At 39.0% G+C, this 19845-nt stretch overlaps 1 protein-coding gene across 1 annotated transcript in view; it reads left to right on the top strand.

The window, feature by feature from the left end:
- The window catches only part of LOC131189981 (cAMP-dependent protein kinase catalytic subunit alpha-like), a 67554-nt gene that overhangs the window by 39717 nt on the left and 7992 nt on the right, over nucleotides 1-19845 (top strand). The window contains exons 2-8 of the mRNA XM_058166708.1: nucleotides 5784-5845; nucleotides 9232-9360; nucleotides 9444-9542; nucleotides 16529-16611; nucleotides 17398-17524; nucleotides 19278-19373; nucleotides 19513-19635. Of these exons, the coding sequence (XP_058022691.1) occupies nucleotides 5784-5845; nucleotides 9232-9360; nucleotides 9444-9542; nucleotides 16529-16611; nucleotides 17398-17524; nucleotides 19278-19373; nucleotides 19513-19635 (719 nt within the window). The remainder of the gene's footprint in view (nucleotides 1-5783; nucleotides 5846-9231; nucleotides 9361-9443; nucleotides 9543-16528; nucleotides 16612-17397; nucleotides 17525-19277; nucleotides 19374-19512; nucleotides 19636-19845) is intronic.

Below are 19845 nucleotides of genomic sequence, written 5' to 3'. Positions count from 1 at the left end.
CTGTAGGTTTAACAAGTGCCTTAGGCTGAGAATATGGTTGTGCATAGGTGTAAATATTCTTGGTCCAAGTTGAACTGTGTCAACAACGATTGTGATGAAAACTAGGGGAGAACATTGCATAAAATATGGATTAAGTAGAAAGCCCCCTGTTATTAAATAGTTTCTTGGACCATAGGAAATAAATCTTGACATGGTTTATACAACATGCTTACCCAGATTAGTTAACAAATGACTAATGCCTTCACAATGTGTGAAGCTTGCTTATTATTAACCTTATGTGTGATCATTGCTTTGTTTTTCTCAGTATTGTGCGGGTGAGGAGTAGACAGTTCTGCAAAACCAGCCTCTTTAGGTGGTCTGTGATTCAATCAAATGTGCAAACTAAGAAAAGTGATTTTTCAGGAACCAGCTTAAGAGGGTTATGTGATCACAATGTCTTACGGTTAGATTGTGTTCCAAAATAAAAGAAAAAATAAATTACAAATGAACAGCAGCGGGTCAGTCGCTCACATCAAATTTCTGGGACAATTTTATTTTGTCCTGGTTGGCCATCTGAATTTTAAGAATTCAGACTCATGTATAAGGGAGGAAAAAAGGAATATATGACTCTTAAGCATTTCATCTTTATTAATATAGACACACATTCATTAATGAAGACATATTTGTATACAATAATGTTTGTGAACTTTTAATTTTCTCTAATCTGGAAGCTGTTTTGAGCAAGTAGCATGAACTTTGTCATGGACTGAACTCAAATATGAGGAGTTTGTCTTTCACCCCAACATTCCCACTCTGTCCAACTACCATTGAAAACTTATATACTGTTGCATCTTATGATTCACAATGGTTCAATTCTTCCCCTACTAAGATAATAAGGGAATATATGTCAGGGTTTCGTTGGAAATTGTTTCATGTTGTGCCAGCATGACTGCCTGCCTAAGGTGGTAGTCAAATTAGACCCAATGTTGAGTCTGGCCTTAAGGCAGGGGTGAAATGCTGCTGGTTCGGACCGGATCACTCGATCCGGTAGCAATGGCAGCGGGTGGTTCGGAGAACCGGTAGCAAAAATCCCTGCACACACACACCCCATGCCCAGCTGAGCCACGCGATCATCAGAGGGTTGTTTTTTTTACTTTTAAAAGCATTTTTTCTTTGGCCGAAAAAACGCTTTTAAAAGTTAAAAAAAAGCCTTTGAAGATCGCGCGGCTCAGCTGGGATTGTCAGAACCCTTTAGAAGCATTTTTTCTACAGCCTCTGGCCGAAGAGGTTGTAGAAAAAATGCTTTTAAAAGTTAAAAAAAAAGTTGGCCACGCCCACCCAGTCACATTACCTCCCCCACCAAACCACACTCACAGAACTGGTAGTAACAAATTTTACATTTCACCCCTGATATATATAGTGTGTGTGTGTGTGTGTAAAACATGAAGGGATTTGGAGGTTAAATTGTGTGAAATCCAGCAGGTTCTGGAGAACCGGTAATGGAAATTTTGAGCAGTTTGGAGAACCACCAGCGGAAAATTTGAGTAGTTTGGAGAACTGGCAAATACCACCTCTGGCTGACCCCAGAGTGGGGTGGAAATCGAAATTTTGCAATATCCTTCCCCCGGGAGTTGGCAGAGAAGGGGGATTTTGCAGTATCCTTCCCCTGGAGTGGGGTGGGAATGGAGATTTTGCAGTATCCTTCCTCTGCCACGCCCACCAAGCCACACCCACCAACCCAAACCACATCCACCAAGCCATGCCCACAGAACCAGTAGTAAAAAAAATTGGATTTCACCACTGCCTTAAGGCTTGTGATATTTTTCCATAAACTCAGACCCCCTCCGGTTATACAAGAAGCGAATGACCTGAGGTAGAGAAGGGAACAACTAATCTGGATGGGCCATATGGAGCCTAAGCATATTACGGAGAGAGGACGCACAAGAGAACGAAATGCCTGATTTTTCTCTGTAGCAGAAGAAATTACTGTGAGGGGTGGGGAAAAAGGCTGCAAGAAAGTGTAGGCTAGTGTCTCTCTGTAAGTAAAAAAAAAGATAAAAGTAGGTCAGACAGGCTGTGAACTGCAGCTACATGTCTGCATGTCTCAGGAAAACTTCTGTGCTGCATTGTGAAGGAATTGAGAGGACTGGGGTGGAAACATCGCTGATTGTGCTCAGCAGCATTGTTCTCAAGGCAGCCAGGTGGCTTAGTGCAATTCTTGCAAAACCAGGTATTTTAGGATTTATTTATTTATTTATTTATTTATTTTGCCTTCTGGATTTCATATTGGAAGAAAGTGCAGTTCTGTGATATAGGAAAGAAAGAAAAGCCTTTTTTCCTAGCAAATAATTGCAGCACAAACCTCTTTCAGTAAGCAAAGAGAAAATGTATGTGTGTGAAAAAGAGCTTAAGGGTTCTGGGAATGTACTTCCAGGTCACGTTTCTTTATCCAGTATAGAACTGGGAAGGGCCTTTTTTTTACTGCTCCATCCCATTTTAAGTAAACTGTGATATGCTTGTCCCTAATAGTGAGCTCCTGGGGATTCACCTTTTCAGTTAATACATTTAGAATAACTACAGTTTGGAGACTTCCCTAATTCAGCAGTGTGAGTGTAAATAGACACGCATCCCTTACTATTCAAGCAGTACTACTTAGTTTAGTCTTGTAAAATTTGTCTTCCATCTCCTAATTGTAACATTGGCAAGATGCCATCACTCAGATGGAGATTTTGGCATGAGGAGTTACTTGCCTGATCGCTTAAGCTGTACAGATTCAGCCTAGAGCTACACCCTTTGCTTTCTAAAGCTTATTCTTCTTATGTTGGCAGATCTCCATAAACTTTGAGCTGTTTCATGGCAAAACCCAAAACTTTATAATCAAGAACAATATAAAGCTTACATAATGGACAGAATGAGGATATGATTATTTGTCTTATAACCAACCCAAATTGTTTAAGTAGTAGTTTTCAGTAATTTAAGTAATTAAGTTGTGGGCTCTATTTCTCTTCCAGATTTGCACAAAGTAACAACATTAATTATGTTTATTTTACTGTGGTGTAATTACAGCAGAGAAAAGGGACTGGGATATTTGGATTCCTATTATTTAGGAAGAAAGATCTCTCCACTCCATCATACCCTGAAATGGTTTTTGGAAAGCCTGTCTAACTCTGGAATTCCCACTACTGTAGACATTGCCTTAGAAACATAAGTGCATAACCAATAGCTTGCTAGATGAGATCTCTGGCTCAACTAGTCCAGCTTTCTGTACTCAGTGGCCATCCATCTGCCACTAAGGAAGCTCACTAGTCTTCCAACAGATGGCCTTCAGAAGCAGTCCCACTGCTATCAGGGCTAATATACATTGATTCCCATGACTTCTATCCATTGGTCCAAACTATTTTTGCACCCAGTCAAGCTTATGGTCGCAGATTCCAAAGTTTAATTATGTGCAGTATAAAAAAAAAATCCTTTTGTCTGTCCTGATTCTTCCAGGATTCTGTTTTATTGGGAGTTCATCTTTCTGTATGAATAGGCCAGTGATAGCTAACCTTTTTGCCATTGCGTGCCGAAAGCAGGGGGAGCACAGGAGGGTCGCGCCCATGCATGCCACACTCATAATTCAATATGCCCCAAGCATGCGCACGCAAACCCCCACACACACTCCCCCCCCCTTTTGGCACGCGATGACATGGTGGGCATGTTTTACATCTGGATTAGTTGAAGCTTCTGAATGGTCTTTGAGAAGAGCCACGTGAGAAACATGTGATATTCAAGCTATGAGGTTACCAGGGCATCCTTCTGCCTGAAAGACCTCCTGATCTAGGAAGAAGTGTATCTGACATACCAGATAGAGATGTGCAAAGGCCTTTTTGGCCACAGCTGCCACCTGCTCTTTGAACAGGGGCTATGAGTTCAGTATAATCTCCAAACTGCACACGAGAAGTGCTACTACTACTTGGAGGAAGTATACACTACTTGATGCCAAGGAACATATGCAAGGCATGATGTTTTCTTTTTCCCATGTGCTATGCTTAGCCCTGAAATCTTGCATATAATCTGGTTTGTGGTATGCAGCTACTAGAGAGAGAAAGAAAATGTGTATTTCCACACACACATTATATGATACGATATCTAATTATTGCTTTAAACATATAAACATCGCTGCAGTTGCTATTTTCCATAAATTTGTGGAGACTGCAGAATGCTTAAAAGGAGTATCTTAGTTGCAAATACCTCCATTTTTCTCAACAGTTTGGAAGTATTGAATGTATTCCGGAAGAATCTGTGTATGCCCAGATTTTTCTGAGAATTTCATTTCTGGAAAATGTCCCATAACTGCAAGTTCAAAAAAAATAAATGTTAGGATCTTTCATGAAAATTTTAAAGAAGGAAGGTATGCATGAAACTTCCAGTCATAAAAGCAGTTGCACCAAATTCCAGGTTTTGAATTTGGCAATTGCCATCTGGGAAAAAAAGCTTTTTACTCTTAATAGCTAGTAGTGAGTTCACCGCTGCATCTTTAATTCTATTTATTCGTTTGTTTTCTGAAATCTGAATGAGAGTTCAAAATGCCTGTACCTCACTTGGTCATACTGTAGTAGTTGCTTGCTCTCAATTAAGTGGCTGGGATCCCTGAAACTGTATGTGGCATGTAAGAAGAGATAAGATTGGTCTTTGTTCTCTCAGCATTTTGAAAACCAAGTAAGGCAATCCTATTTTTTTTTAAAGTTTGTTTGTAATTTTAATGTACAGGTAGTCCTTGACCTACAGCAGTTCGTTTAGTGACCGTTCACAGTTACAAGGCACTGAAAAAGTGACCTATGACCATTTTTCACACTTATGACCACTGCAGCATCCCCATGGTCATATGATAAGAATTTGGATGCTTGGCAACTGACTTTTGTTTATAACAGTTGCAGTATCCCGGGATCAAGTGATCACCTTTTGCAACCTTCTGATAAGCAAAGTCAATGGGGAAGCCCGATTCACTTAACAATCAGGTTACTAACTTATCAACTGCAGTGATTCATTTAACAACTGTGGCAAAAAAGGTCGTGAAAGGGGGCAAAATTCACATTTAACAAATGTCTTCATAATGCAACAAAAAATTTGGGACAATTGTGGTTATAAGTCAAGGACTACCTGTACTTTGGTTTATTTATCATCTTGGTAGCATCTCTGGGAGAAGTTTCTAATAAATAAATACTGATACCTCCCCAAAATTAGGACATTACTTTGGATCTGCAAAAATCAGTGCCAAAGGGTTAATGTTTTCTGTAGCTTTTTCTTGCCATCTAATGGCCATCCATATATGCAACACATATAATTCAACATTCAGTATTATGCTGATAGGCCTATAGATGAGCAATTGTAATTTAGAACAGCTGGTTACAGTAGCTTTTTAAATTATTTGGATTGGATTTGGGGCTCTTAGAGCAGTATGGATTTAATAGGTAAGTCTTTATCATGTGTTCAGCCATTGATCAATCATTGATCATTTCTGATCTAGACTGTAATAGCTGAATCCTGGAGAGATGTGTGTGTGTGCTATTTTCTACAGTCCTGGAAACAATGACTCCTTACAAGTCAGACTTGTTAAAAGAGGCTTCTTCAGGTCTAATGAATGAATCTAGTATTCATCAATATGCCACTCAAAGGAGTGTGTGAGAGAGAGAGAGATCCTTGTTAAAAAGGGACTCGTGCTTCCCATTGAAGCCTCCTCAATTTATATTATTCAACCGTTGAGGTCTTCAAGCATCTTTCTTCCTTTTCAACATTGTTTCTTCCCCTCTGCTTTCTTACAGTGAAGGAGTTTCTTGCAAAAGCCAAAGAAGAATTCCTTAAGAAATGGGAGAATCCAGCACAGGTATGGTGATACCCTTGCATTTCTCATAGTCAACTGTTCTCTTTTTTTCCCCCTGTAGGAATAATGAAATGAAAATGGTTCTTCAGCCCAATTTTAAAATGACAATGGGTGTGTAAAAGGGAACCACAAATTTTTAAATTTTCAGTGGGCTGAAACTGCATTTAAACAAGTTAGTCAAGAATTCTAATGCCTTGTAAAACGCTGGCACACCTAAAACCTGTGCCATGATGTAGTTGTACACTTTGATGAAAAGGTACTCATCTTCTTTAAGATATTTTGAATCTTTGCATTATCTTCATGAGAGCTTCATATGGGTTCAACGGATATATAAAGGAAACAAGACCCACCAAAGTTTGGAAATGGTTTCATTTATTTCACAGCAGAATCATCCAACATGTAATATTGTCAATATGAAAAAATAATTATCCTGCCCCCATCAGTCAGTTCAGCTGAAAGAATACCAGTATGCATTTCAAGTTTCTGGTAGGTTACCTATTAAAAAAAACCCTTCCAGGCTTGGAGCCAGGCTAGTTACCAGACCATGTCTCTCCACTGGGACCTATGCATCCTGTTAGATCTAGCAAGAGAGGTGTACTTTGGGTCCCATCCATGAGAAAAAGTCATCTGTTGAGACCCAGAAGCTTTTTCTGCTTTGGGACTCATCCCTTGGGACATCACCCACTCAGAAATAATCCTCCTGGCCTTTCACAAGTCACTAAAAACACAGTTCTGTTATTAAGCCTAGGGCAGGGGTCTCCAACCTTGGCCACTTTAAGACTTGTGGACCCCTGGCCTAGGGCCCTGATAAATATGGGTAAGCCTGTTTTGTGTTTATGCTGAGTGTTTAGGAGTGAGCCTGTTTTCTGGTTAGTCTGAGAGTTCTTGGCTGCTATTTTATGCTATTTATTGTTTTTATTCTGCTTTAATTGTTAGCTGTCCAGAATTGTGTATATGAGATGGGTGGCCAAATAAATTTCCTAAGTGACTACTACATTAAATAATTGAGGCTATTTGGGGGCAGCTCTGTCCAATATAAATCTGACAAACTTTGACTTCCATCACCCTATGAAGTTTTCACTATACAGATTTTGAGATACATCATAATATGCTCACATTTTCAAAATTCTCTGTAAAATGTAGTTATTTATTTACCTAACCAGTTTGGAAGAAGTTACAAAACCATTTTCAAACTCTGAAGTTTCACCAAATCACAGAAGGAAACATAGTCTTGAAGACTGGATTTGAGATAATAGTGAAATCTTAGCAAGAGTGAGTGTAAGATAAAGTCAGTAAGAAGTCACAAAAATGCTTAGAAGAACATTAAGGGATTTAGAGGCTTCTCTCTCTCTTGTCTAAGATTAGAATTCATGTTCACCATCAGAAAACACTAAGTACAAATGGGAATGTAACATGGCAGAAATCATTGATCACTAAGAAGAACATCAGTATTTGTTTTAGTTTTGCCCAAAAAAAAATCATTTGGATAACTGTCCACACTTAATGCTGTCTCCACCCAAAAAGAAGGTGCATCTCAGGTAAGACCAACGCCCCTTCTACGCACAAATAAGTCAAAAGTGAGACTTTTCAGGCTATTTAAGTGCCAGTAAGTATGGTGATTACTATTCATTGCATTCATGGTTATCTCATGAATCTCATGCCAACCGTGACCTAGAGTGGTAGGGTGCTTTGTAGTGTTTTGTTGTCCTGGGACTAGGATAAGTTGCACCCATGGAGGATGCATGAATTCTGTTTGTATTTCAGAATTCCACATGAGAACATCAAGTCTTCTGTCTGAAAACTGAAATACAAATAGATCAGGAAGATAGTAATCCTAAATTTGCCAAGCAACTATGCAAGATAATGGATTGAAGGAGAATTCAATTTTAGAATGGTCAAATAAAAGACGTAAACCCCAGCGAACTGTTGTGACAACACTTAAAAGAAACATTTTATGCTAGAAAATCCTCTAATGTTGTTAAATAGAAGCAATTTGCCATGAAGAAATAAACCCAGGAATGGGATACCCTTAATGATCAATTACAAGAAACATTTGAATGCAGTTATAGAAAGTAAAGATATTGTAATGCAGTTATTGAATGTAGGACATTGATTATTTTTTCATACTGGTACTTAGCATATTTTCAGAAAATATGAAAGGTGGCAAATAGTTTTTTACAAAATTATAATTCTAGAGGTATAGAAACTTTTTGCTTTGACTCTTTAACTGTGGCCATTGTTGTTTTCAAAGAGCTTGTCAGAAACCTCGATTACTAGTACTTACACCAGATGCAGATGTTTTGATGTTAATATGAACACTAAATTGCTCTATCCAGGGAAATAGAGATTGGGGGGGAAGTTTAGGGTTTTTAGTTTGTTTCAGGTTTGCTATTTTTTTGGAAATGAATTGAAAAACTTTATTTCAGTAATTAACCAACAAAGGAAATGATCTGAATACTGATTATAGCTGTAATGTGAGAGAGCAGACCATGGGGTATAAGCTGAAAACATAAAATTCAAAAATAGGAAAATCAGCTTTGAATCAGTGTTAAATGTTCCATCACCTACTGTATAATTAGAAATTTACCCATGGTTCAGATTCCTGATCTTGTGATTTAAAGTTTGTTTAGTGTTTTATATGTAAATAATCTTGAAATATATAACACCTTTTTTTTCTTTGAAGGACATTATTTTCCATAAATTTAGTTTGTGGAAGCTATCTGTCACTAAGAATCAGCAATGTTTATCAGGATGGTTGTATGTACCAGGACTGGACAAATGATACAAACTGTTCAAAAATATTCAGTTGCCTGCAGACCATGTTTAAGTAGCAAAAAGTAGTTCTCAACCTCAGAGTCTAAGATAGGCTGTATTCTTTTCTCTTTCTTTTCCACTATCTGCTTTATGTCTGGTTGCCTGACTAGTTCATTGGGGATTTATTATGCTGTTAGACTACAAACTCCAGGTTTTGGTGGTGTTATTTTACTATTTGATAAGTGTTGTTGGCTAGAGATAAAATATATTTAAATATATATTTAAATATATTTAAAATATATTTAATCTACTCTTGGTGGATTAAGTTTGCTTGTACTGTATTTGCTACTAACCTATTGAAAGGATTTACATCTTATGCCCTCTAGTGGTGGAATCCTAACTCTTCCAAATCCTACATAAGATATTGATAATAGATGAAAGTAATAGTTGAAAGCTTGGCCCGAAATAGAAGTGGAAGCCTTTGAAATCACCTATGATATAGCAAAGGAAGAGGGCTATCAATCAGACAAAACCTAATCATCCCACAACTTGAAGCCTTGTTTCTCCAAATGTAATAACTATAGCCTGTTTTATGAAGCCATTTCTCTCTCCCCCGCTTCTTTCTCCTTTTGCAGAACACATCCAGTTTGGATCATTTCGACCGGCTCAAGACCCTGGGTACAGGCTCTTTCGGGCGGGTGATGCTTGTGAAGCACAAGGACTCTGGAAATTATTTTGCCATGAAAATCCTTGATAAGCAGAAAGTGAGTCTGATGATGATCTTTGCTTTGCAAAGCAAGTTTGAAGAGGAAGTTGTATCTGACTTGATCTCTTTTCTGTATGGTAGGTTGTTAAACTGAAGCAGATTGAGCACACCCTCAATGAAAAACGCATTCTTCAGGCTGTGAATTTCCCATTCCTTGTCAGGCTAGAGTATTCTTTCAAGGTAAGTGATGTCAAGTAACAATCTTTCTCTCCTAATTCCTAATTCTCTGAACATCTGTTACTCCAAAGTGATCAGAAATTTGGCTCCAAGGAAGAATTTTTCTTTCTAGAGGCAATGAGCAGATGAACAGAGTAGGTATCTTCATGTAGTGTCTTTTGCAATTAAAACACATACAAACACTTACCAAAACTTATACTGATCATAAATTTTCTGCATGTAGTAGAAGGGAAAGAACAGCTCTCAGTGTTGAAATACCAGTCTTGGAAATAAGTCTGCCCTTGAAATGAATGTGCAACATTTGAAATGTGCATAAAATGTCTTAGTGACAATTTCATAGGGGCAGCCTAGAAAAAATACTTTGAAATGACCAATATGAAACTGCCATAGTGAGCACATAAGTTCAGGATACGTAACACGAGATTGTATGCTTTAAAGGCTTGACCATTCCAAATGCTCTAACTTGATCGCATCGTGTGATGTATCATGCCTTTGTGGAGCCAAGGTGGGCGTGGCCTGCGCATGATGCATCTGGCCCGCGGGCCGCCAGTTTGACAGGCCTGCTCTAAGGGTTTCTGTTAGTTAACAAACCTGTCCGATCAGATTATAAAAAGCCATTAAGCTCAACCTATCTTCGCTGTAAAGTGCAAAATGAGTTTTAAAATCCTTCTGGTATTCTCCATGTTTATAACATGACGGGTTAAACTGTTGATATTGTGTCTGGTTTTGCTAAAAAAAAACTTGAAGTCCACCAGATGCAGAAGAATAGATTTAACATAAAAGACTTATGAGTCCAAGAATGTGTCCTGAGCACTGGAATAACAAGCTAATGCCCTTCCCACACAAAAATCCTTTCTGGGTTAGTCACTTCCTGTGTCCAAATTTAGTTTTATTCCAATATTTTAATTTATGATTGAAGAAGAGTTGTTACTGTTGTTAAACATCTAGGAGCAACGAGTCATCTTTATCTATTGGAAATCACCAAAAGGCTTACTAGAAATCCTGATCTACCTTCTGCACAACCTTGAGCTAAAATTATGAGCTTAATACTTGTCTAAAAACATGCCCAGTTGAGATCTATGCTAGTTATTTCCCCAAGCATTCCAGTCCTTGACAATAAAATACCAGTGTTAATGACTCAATCTGCCTGAGACGTTTTGTACGTAGTTTATGCAGTATCAGAACTGTACAACTTGTAGAGGGGAAAGGGCAACATTATATATTAAAAATCACCATGAAATCTAAAGGTTGGCTTCCTGCCAATCTGCTTTTCCATAGCTAACGAAGTAATGGCAATGCTGGAGGTGGTGATAAGGCGTAGAGATACTAGGCAGTGCATCTTTTGGGGCAGTGGGTAATAGTGAATTTATTACTTTGTTAAAAACACCCTCCAGGCTGCACAAAACTCCGTGGTGAGACACATGATGTACAAGCCTTGTATCTTGTATAATATCTGTTGACTCTAGAGATAAGGATTGAAAGTTGATTCTAAACAATTGTTTATTTAGTAATTTGTCACTTTTAAATTTATGGCAGTGACTTCCTAACAGTAATATTTAGGACTGAAGTCTTATGTTAAAACATATCTGTGCATATCTAATTCGTCCCATTGCGGGTGAGAATAATGTGTAGAACTGAACTGTGTAGTAATGTGTAGAAATCAGGGATGAAATGCTCCTAGATCGGACCGGATCGCGTGATCCAGTAGCAGTCGTGGCTGGTAGTTCAGTGATCTGGTAGCGGTAGCAGAGCAAAACTCCGCCCACCTGCCCAGGTGTCATTACTTCCTGGTTTTAACCAGGAAGTAATGTGTTTTTTACCTTCCGCACATGCACAGAAGGTTTTCCAAACCAGTAAGGAAGGTAAGTAGATTTCACCCCTGGTAAAACTGAAATAGAGGTGGTAATCAATGGGTTCTTATGTTACTTCTTAAGGTTGCAATAGCATTAAGGACATAGAATACAGGTAGTCTTTAACTTACAACCACAACTGACCAAAATTTCCATCCCTAAGCAAGATAATGAATTTTGTCCTATTTTACAAACTTTCTTGCCATGGTTGTTGAGTGAATCACTTCAGTTGTTAAGTTAGTAACATGTTTGTTAAATGAATCTGGCTTCCCCATTGACTTTGCTTGTCAGAAGATTGCAAAAGGTGATCATGTGACCTAGGGATTCCCGCAACTGTTATAAACAAAATTCAGTTGCCAAGCGTCTGAATTTTGATCATGTGACCATGGGGATTGTGCAACACTCATAAATGGGAAAAATGGTCATAAGTCACTTTTTTCAGTGTTGTTGAAACTTCAAATGGTCACTGAATGAACGGTTGTAAGTTGAGGACTACCTGTAGTTATCAAGCCAAGGTCTATTCTAGTCCAACATTCTATTTTTCATAATGACCTCCAGATATCGCTGATGTGACATAGACAATTGAGAGCAACATTACCTCTTCATTGTTTTCCTACAACTGGTATTTGATAGCCCATGCTATTGTCTATTTATTTATTTGTGTTCTTGGTGGCCATGATCATGTCTTATAATATTTAATTCCAGAGATCAATTGATCAAAAGAAGTATTTATTTTGTCCGTTCTAGTCATTTTCTAAGTCAGCTTTGTTAGATTACCTCTAGCTCTAGCATTTTGAGAATGTGAGGAAAATCCTGTCTGCTTTGTCTATGCCATGCCTGATTTTACATAATCTAATATAGTTGTTTTTCTTTTCAATTGATTTTAGCCTTTGAAGGGAAGATATTTCAATTCTCTGATCATTTAGTTATCCTCATTTGTACTTATTCCAACTCTGTTATATCACTTTTTTTAAACATAGCAGCTGTAATTGTAAAATATAATATTACTATTGTTATTAAATTTATATGCTGCTTGACTCTAGCAATATCCCAATTGTTGCCAGTTTTATTTTCCGTATCATTTCTAATGATTCCTAGTAGAAAATTTGCATTTTTCACAGCTGCCACAGACTTATTTATTTATTTATTTTATTTATTGATCACATTTGTATACCGCCCTATCTCCCGAGGGACTCAGGGCGGTTAACAGGCATATAAAAAGAACATATAAATACAGATTAAAACACTAATAAAAAACTTATTCTAACCAGCCTGATTACCAAAACCAATTAAAATCAATATAAAATTTAAAATTTCAAAAATTTAAAAATCTAAAAAACCTAGTCCAGTCCTGCGCACCTAAATAAGTGTGTTTTAAGCTCACGACGGAAGGTTCTAAGGTCCGAGAGTTGGCGAAGTCCTGGGGGGAGCTCGTTCCAGAGGGCGGGAGCCCCCACAGAGAAGGCCCTTCCCCTGGGCGTCGCCAGACGGCACTGCCTAGCTGACGGCACCCTGAGGAGTCCCTCTCTGTGAGAGCGCACGGGTCGGTGAGAGGTATTCGTAGCAGAAGGCGGTCCCGTAAATAGCCCGGCCCTATGCCATGGAGCGCTTTAAAGGTGGTCACCAACACCTTGAAGCGCACCGGAAGGCCACAGGTAGCCAGTGCAGTCTGCGCAGGATAGGTGTCACCCGGGAGCCACGAGGGCTCCTTCTATCACCCGCAGCCGCATTCTGACTAACTGCAGTCTCCGGATGCCCTTCAAGGGGAGCCCCATGTAGAGAGCATTGCAGTAATCCAGGCGAGACGTCACGAGGGCGTGAGTGACCGTGCATAGGGCATCCCGTCCAGAAAGGCGCAACTGGCGTACCAGGCGAACCTGGTAAAAGCTCTCCTGGAGACGGCCGCCAAATGATCTTCAAAGGACAGCCGCTCGTCCAGGAGGACGCCCAAGTTACGCACCCTCTCCGTCGGGGCCAATGACTCGCCCCCAACAGTCAGCCGCGGTTGCAGCTGACTGTACCGGGATGCCGGCATCCACAGCCACTCTGTCTTGGAGGGATTGAGCTTGAGCCTGTTTCTCCCCATCCAGACCCCTACGGCTTCCAGACACCGGGACAGCACTTCAATAGCTTCATTGGGGTGGCCCGGTGTGGAAAAGTACAGCTGGGTGTCATCAGCGTACAGCTGGTACCTCACACCGAAGCCACTGATGATCTCACCCAGCGGCTTCATATAGATGTTGAACAAAAGGGGCGAGAGAATCGACCCCTGCGGCACCCCACAAGTGAGGTGCCTCGGAGCCGACCTCTGCCCCCCCGTCAACACCGTCTGCGACCGACTTAGTTGACCTTCATTTATCTGCAACCTCTAGAGTCTTTTTTGTTTGTTTGTTTGTTTGTTTGTTGCATACAGCTCAGATCCAATTTCTATATAAGAAAATTTACTGGTTTTGGGGGTAATGCACCCCACTTTACACTATTTAAATAGAACTGAGTTTGCCGTTTGGTTAATTAGTCATTCATTTTAAAGAGATTCTTCTAGAACTCTTGTAATAGTATGAAAATCCTTTCATAGAAAATGAAGGTAAAATGTCTGCTTTTAAATACAATCTGCTGTCAAGCCAGAATTTAGTTTGTGCACATATGTGGTATAAATGAATAAGGACAAATAACAGTTTGCAGGGCTGCTGTGAAGAGCATTCTAAGCATCCAATGGGTGAAGTTGCCTGCTCTAAATTGAATACTAGTAGTGCAGTTCTTATGAAGTTGACTAAGTCATGGTCTGACTGTGATTTGGGAAGAGATTGAGCCTGTTGGTCCCGAGAAAGTGGACAGAGTCTTCAGGACTGTGAGTTTGGCCATCTGTGTATTAACATCTGTGTCATTCCTAGGTGGCCAAGGCTGCTTGAAGGTGTTGTGTTGTTGAGTCCAAGTGCTGGTTTTCACCCGTGGGATGAAGTAGATAGTGGTACATCTGCCATTAAAGAGGCAGTGACCTGTCCCCTTCTCAAAAAACAATCATTGGGCCCAATAATACTTTCCAATCTTGTTTCCAATTTCCCCTTTTTAGGCAAGATTGTGAAGAAGGTGATTAGGCTGCAACTTCAGAGAATTTTGGATGATATGGATTCAGGTCCTGTTTCAAGTCTGAGCTTAATAATGAGATGGCATTGATCATACTTGTGAATAACTTCAGGAGGGATGGGGATAGTGCATTCATCCTGACCTTCCTTGATCTCTTAGCAGCTTTGGCAACCATTCGTCATGGTATCCTTATGGACAGATTTAAGTTACTGTAATTCTGTTTCTTTCCCCAAGATTGATTCTAGTGCCCTAGTCTCCTGCTCCGTGGAGTCTTGCTCCTATTTAACATCTACATTAATTTACTGGCCAAACTCATCTGCTGGCATGAAGTAAGAACACCATATCTGTATGCTGATAATACTTGATTATTCATCTCTACCTCTGGTCAATAAGGGATGCTATCAAGGTTTGACTCAGTATTAGAAGCTATAGTGGTCTGGATAGAAAGAAACAGGCTTTGGTTTAACTCCAGTAAGATTCAGTGGCTAGACGTTTTATGCAGATTTTTCCATCTTTCATTAGGGGTGAGTGGCATTCCCCCAGGCGTAAGTGATGTCCAGTTTGAGAACTCTCAGTTCCTCCTGGAAGAGCAAGTGGCAACTGTGGACAGGAGAATCTTCGCAAATTTTATCTTATGTCTCAGATGTGCTAATTCCTGGATTGGGATACCTCCCAATCCAGGAATCAGCACAACTGAGATCTAAGATAGCTTTAGCCCTCATGGTTTAGTCACCTCCTGCTTGGAGTACTGTAATATACTCTACATGGGGCTGTCCTTGAACTGTATTTAGAAGCTGCAATTGGTTCAGAATTTGGATAGTGGGTAATTAGAGACTGGACATGTCCCAATGTATCCATATTACACCACCATATGCAAACTACATAGTATGCAAACTACATACCCCAGAAGTCTCTGGAGCAATTCAAAGTGCTGGTTATTACTCTGAAAGCCCTTCATGGCACAGTACACAATACACTATCTGTTATTATTTATGTTCAGTCCACCAGATCCAACTAAATTGACATGCTCTGGATGCCTTCCATCAAGCAATGTCAACTAATGAAATCCAGGAACAATGCTTTCTCTGATATGGTACCTGCCCTATGGAACAGCATGTCTTCCCCCTCCCCCAACCTCCCAAAATTGGATAGCCCTGTTGGCTTTTATTAAGGTTGTAGAAAAACTATGCATGATGGGCCAGAGTGTTAAATGAATCCATCTCTAAAGCACTGTAGTATATTGATTGGTGTCCTCTGGCAATTTTTTTTCTGTTTCTCTCATGCATTTTTATTATTGTTTTTAAGTTGTTTGTAAGTTGCCCAGACTTGTTTTTGAATTGTGTGGCCGTATAAGTTAAACAAATTAAACAGATGTTTTTGGTGGGTGGGTGTGTGTATGTGTGTGTGTGTGTATTTCAGGTTTTCAAGTATAGACGTTGCTCGTGGGGAAGGAACAATGCACTTATACACAAAGGGAATAGATGGAAATAAGTAAAGAAAAATTAAATAAGTATAAAGATTGGAGAAAAGTAAACAATGCAAAATGTTCCACTTTTGGAACAATTTGCTATTCCAACAGCAATATGAAGGTTGGAGTACTCTGTAAACTAGCTTGGAATATTTCTGGAAAAATCGGATTGATCTAGTTCATGAATTGGAACATTTGTAAGATTGAATTGTCTGTCATATCTCTAGTAAATTAGTCATGACAAAAGAGGTAAAACATATTGATATTGAATTCTAAGCAGTAAAATATGCTCTGTAGCCAGCTCAGATCCATAGGCATTGTCAAAATAATGGAGGGGGAGATTCCTTTGCAATTATAAAGCAAGATACTTGGATTAATTTCTTGCACCAGTTTGCAAGATAACTAATTCTGTTTACAAGAAATTCTTCTTCCTTCCTCTTTCTGCACATTACTGCATTACTTTAGAAAAGCGGTTGTCTTTTTGTAATAATTGATTAGTTGTGTACCTGGAATCATCAGAGGTGAAGAGGGGAATAAAGCACTGCTTGTTATTATTACTCTTAGTTTATTTCTGAATTCAATTACAGGATAATTCAAATCTGTACATGGTGATGGAATACATCCCAGGTGGTGAGATGTTTTCTCACTTACGACGGATTGGCAGGTTCAGGTAGGTGTGTTCCCTCATCGCTGCAAGGACTCAATTATGCTAGTGGGAATAGAAGAACTGGGTACTGTAGTTCTTGTATTTGATTCCCAGGTATTAAAGGAGGGAGCTAACCCAGTAATCGTTTTTCCAGTTTCTTTCACCTTCTATTTAAGTATATCTGGGAAAAATCTATACATATTTTTTTGCATATCCTGCTAATCTCTGATACAGAGTTATGGATTTTGAGATAAAGTCAAAAGATAGGATGGAAACTGTCTTATGGCCAGATGACCAAACCTGGTAGGGTCACTGGAGCTTAACACTTTTCATCAAATGATTATCGATTGATTTGGGCGTAACATTGGCAAAGTCAGAGCAAGAAAAACGCTTTAGTTTAGTTTAGTTTAGTTTATTTAGACTTTTATACCGCCCTTCTCCCGAAGGACTCAGGGCGGTTCACAGCCAAAGTAAAAACCACACAATATATACAATAAAAACAATAATAAAAATCTTATTAGAAATCAGGCCAGATTAAAACTATTAAAACATAAAAAACCCCAAATTAAATCAAAATCTTAAAACTGCTAAAAATTTATTTTTAAAATTTCTAGCACAGGTTTAGTCTAGAGTTGCTCTTGTAAGACAATTGATGGAAATATTAAGTTGAAAAGTTGAAAAAGGAGAAAGAAACATCTGGCTCCTTGTTAGTGCCGGGCAAACAGTGTAGAATGAAAGCCTAACTGACATTGTTTGGAAATCAGTAATAAAAAAAAAATTTCTCTGTTTTCCTGTTGTTGTTTTTTACAGTGAACCTCATGCCCGGTTCTATGCCGCTCAGATTGTGTTGACTTTTGAGTACCTGCACTCACTAGATCTTATCTACCGAGACTTGAAGCCTGAAAATCTCCTCATTGACCAGCAGGGCTATATTGAGGTAGCACTATTTCTATCAAATTCATACTCACATTCAGCATTCTTAAGAATTGTTATCCATGTCAGTAGTCTGGCACAGTGAACATTATGTGCAAATCTGACCACTAGATTATATTAACAGGCCATGATTGAACAAAGTTGCCATGTGTGAGCAGACAGCAATATAAATTTTCTAAAATAAAATAAATAAACAATAAAATAAACTGACTCAGCATATGTGAATTAAGCTTCTGCATCTGACTATTTGGTGCTTTAGGTAGTGTGCTTCCTTAATAACATCACAGTGGAAGGGGTTGATCGATTAAAACCAGATCCCACCTTGCCCCTATCCTGCTCCCATCTTTTAATTGGGCTGCTGTATGTGTTTTATTTTATATGTATTTTACTTATGCTTTTATCTTTGTACAGTTTTAATTTTTTTATGATCGTAAGCCACCCAGAGTTACCCTGAGGTAACTCAGGGTAGCCAATAAATTTTCTAAAAAAACAAATATATAACCCCAATTGGGATAAGTAACCTTATTGCTAAGTGAAGGGGTTTCTAAGTGGGAAATTGTGTGACTGCAAGAGTCCTTTCTTGCTGGAAAGAGACAGGACTACTCCTTTTGGTTTTGTTTGCCTCCAAACCATCCCGTCCTTTGGAATGCTCAAGTGCCTGCTTATTGTCTTGTACACATTGAAAGGAATGCAATCGTGCCAGAGCCTGGGACTGGCAACTGTGGGCAGGCTAGAGTACTCTCTTTAAATCTCCTTCTTTCCAGCCTCCTTGTTTGATGAAGAGGATGGGGAGAAAAAAAAAGCAAGTGATTTCTGTAGGCAATGTCTCCTTCGCCTAACCCTGCTGTTTGATTACAAGAAAATAAACTGTTTGCTTTTCTACACATCAACCGCAATATGATCACACTGGAAGTGGGGAAGGATCAGGCAAAGGAGAGATTACTACACAAATCACTTGCTTTTTTTTCCCCACCATGTCACAGAGCAAAACCCTTTCTCTCCAAACAAACAAGGGGGAAAGAGAAAAAAGCACCATAAGTCAGGCACAGAACATGCAGTGATTGTAATAACGATCATGTGACTAAGGGAAGGAGCAGGAATGGCAGAACCTGGCGGCAGAGTCAAAAGAGGAATAAGCCTAGAATCTATGTAGCCACAAACCCAAACCCTCTTGAATTCCATTGATCCTTATTTAGTGCCAAAATAATGCTGGTTAATTGAGTACATTCCTATACCTAGGCATGCGTAATAATAAATCAGTTTAATTGGAACGTCACATGTGGTCCTGGTCTTTTCAGCTGACAGAGACAACTATAAAGATTATAAATGGACTGTAAAGTTATTTTTGCACAATTGTCATCACATCAAGCAGTCTCTAAATAGTCAGTAAGCAGGAACTACTGTATAAGTAAATGAATATTGCTATACAAAAACAATTTTGTATGAATGTAATAGAATTGCTGGCAAAAAACAGATACATGTCCTCCAATTATTTGTATTTGATTAATAGAAACATATCAGTCCAACAACAGTCTGTCTAATTGAATGTACTCTGAATAATACTGTATAGCATTTTTCTTATCCTGGAAAATACTACGGATCTTGGTATTGCTCTTAAGAGATCTTCGCAAAATAAATCTCTTTAATCTACCTGTTCTGACCTTAAATATTCCCTATACCCAAGTTGGATTTGTGTTTAACATTCATTCCCATCACCTTTATTGTTGACAATTCTCATTTTTAAAATTGACCTTTAGGTCACAGATTTTGGCTTTGCCAAACGAGTGAAAGGCCGAACATGGACCCTTTGCGGGACTCCAGAATATTTGGCTCCTGAAATCATTTTGAGTAAGGTGAGTGATCTGCATTCTCCATGGACAGTATGTTGTGGTTCTGTGCCTGGTCAAATTGGGGGAGGGCTGGGGGAGCCCCCCAGCTCTTTGAATATTCCACTTCTTCTGGTTGTGATCTGAGTTTTTATTCCTGTTGCAGGGTTATAACAAAGCAGTGGATTGGTGGGCTCTTGGTGTCCTCATCTACGAGATGGCAGCTGGCTATCCTCCATTCTTTGCAGACCAGCCCATTCAGATCTATGAGAAAATTGTCTCTGGGAAGGTAATATTTCAGCTGGTGCCTTATTTTCTGCATGCCTTTAACAGATGCAAGATATTACATCTGCTTGTTGTACATTATTGGTCATTTTTTTCATGGAATAGAATCCAGACTTTACCTTGAGTGCACATTAAATATTTTTTTTAAAAAAACACATTTATACAGGTAATCTCCAGGTTATGAGTGTTCACTTAATGATCGTTCAAAGTTACG

This window comes from Ahaetulla prasina, chromosome 2 (genome assembly GCF_028640845.1).
Source record: "Ahaetulla prasina isolate Xishuangbanna chromosome 2, ASM2864084v1, whole genome shotgun sequence".
Lineage (NCBI taxonomy): Eukaryota > Metazoa > Chordata > Lepidosauria > Squamata > Colubridae > Ahaetulla > Ahaetulla prasina.
Note: the sequence above shows the minus strand (reverse complement) of the source record. Positions and strands in the feature narration are given on the sequence as shown.